Genomic DNA, 1816 nt, shown 5'->3' with positions numbered 1-1816 from the left:
CTGCTCCTCCCAGCAGATGTCTGGGTAATTAAAATCGCCCATGACCACTACATCCCTTGATTTTAGTGCCTCTGCAAGCTGGCCTGAAAATTCCCTGTTCAGCTCCTCCTTTTGGTTGGGGGGTCTGTAGTAGACCCCCACCGTCAAATCCCTCTCCCCCTGCCCCCCCTGAATCTTGACCCAGAGCACTTCAGCTTGCCCTTCCTCTGACCCCATTCTGCTGGCAGAGGATGTGTAGTGCTCCTTGACATAGATTGCCACCCCCCCTCCTTTCCTACCTTCTCTATCGCGCCTGTACAGCCTATAGCCCCTAATGTTAACTGCCCAGTCATGGGACGAGCATGGTGTTGGCGAGGGGTGGCAGGGTGGCAAGCTCTGATCAGCAACCACCCACAGACACCACCAGCAGCAACAGCAGTGGCCAGCAGAGATCAGCAACCACCTGCAGATGCCACCGGCAGCAGTGAGAGGGAGAGCGGGTGGTGAGCAGCAACTGTCTGCAGGCACCACTGGCAGCGACTGCCAATCACAAGGGGTGCACGTACATTTGTGTTCACCCCCTATGTGTTGCCAGTGGATACAAGTCCTACCCCTGAGGGTCTATCCATCATGGTATTCTTTCCCTGTTGCACTGTTCCCATCTATATCTGGACTGTATCTTTTCCCCAAGCTGGCTCTTTTCCACCTCCACCCTTTGCAACTGGGTTCACAATGTGTCACTCTCCTTGGTTTTACCTCTTGCTTCTGCCTCGAAGGATTGCATCTGGTCCTACAACACACCTTCTCTCTGTTCTCTGACTTTCTCCATTTCTCTTGACATGACCTTTCCCATCTCCTCTGACTGGATATGGCTTTGGATTAACTCTCTCCACATCTCTTGTTCTAATTGGAAGTATCACTGTTGCCCACTCTCCAGCTTGTCATGCAACTCCTCTACCTGATCCTCTTGACTCTGCAGTTGTTTCTTGATGGTCCCTACAAGGTGTTCTGATTCTTCAATCCATTGTGCAAAATCTCATTTAGTTATTTATTTTCCACTGCCTGGGCTGCACTGGCTTTGGACAGGTTCAGCATCAGCACCACCACCTCCTGCATCTTGTGCAACTTTTCTTCTTGCTTTCTGCTTTTCTCAGCTTCGTTCAGGATGAGTTGTTCCAGCACTCAAGTTTTTTCAACCTTGACTGTACTCAGACATCTGACTTCTTTGGGTCCTCCTTCCTTCTTTCAAGATTGCAAACTCAGTTCTAATTCAGACACTTTTGCCTTGGCCTGCTTGTTTTTGAACCTCACTATTTCTAGCTCCCGTTGTAAGTGGGCCACTCTTTCCTCCACCTCATCTGCCTGCAACTGCCAGTTAGGGTCTCTTGCTCTAAAGCTTCCATAGTCTCTAGCTCTGCCATGTTGTTGTCATTTTTTTTCCTTATCCTCTCTTCCTTTTCTCCCCTCTCCACTGGGAAGAGGAACCCCCTGACCTAGGTTTTTACTTTCAGTTTCCTACAGCAGTATTTTTTTACCCTCAGCTCCCTCTCCTGAGCTCTGGCACTGCTGGCTTATGATAAGACTCTCAGGGTTCCTATACTAGCCCAAGGGTTCACTTCCCTTCTCAGGGTCGTGGTTTTCTTCCAATGCACCAGTTGTCATGGGTTGGGGTCCTGAGAGTTAGACATGAAGATTCACAGATTCATAGACATTAGGGCTGGAAGGGACCTCAGAAGATCATCGAGTCCAGCCCCCTGCCCAAAGGCAGGAAGTCAGCTGGGGTCATAGGATCCCAGCAAGATAAGCATCCAATTTACTCTTGAAGGTGTTCAATGTA

General features: G+C 49.7%; 1 protein-coding gene across 1 annotated transcript in view; it reads right to left on the bottom strand.

The window, feature by feature from the left end:
• Positions 1 to 1816, bottom strand: part of LOC109294468 (putative short-chain dehydrogenase/reductase family 42E member 2) — a 43909-nt gene that overhangs the window by 19882 nt on the left and 22211 nt on the right. The window contains exon 8 of the mRNA XM_019512849.1: positions 1544 to 1549. Coding sequence (XP_019368394.1) covers positions 1544 to 1549 — 6 coding nt within the window. The remainder of the gene's footprint in view (positions 1 to 1543; positions 1550 to 1816) is intronic.

This window comes from Gavialis gangeticus, unplaced genomic scaffold (genome assembly GCF_001723915.1).
Source record: "Gavialis gangeticus isolate Ggan-Ray unplaced genomic scaffold, GavGan_comp1, whole genome shotgun sequence".
Classification (NCBI taxonomy): domain Eukaryota; kingdom Metazoa; phylum Chordata; order Crocodylia; family Gavialidae; genus Gavialis; species Gavialis gangeticus.
This window is presented reverse-complemented; position numbering and strand designations above follow the sequence as displayed.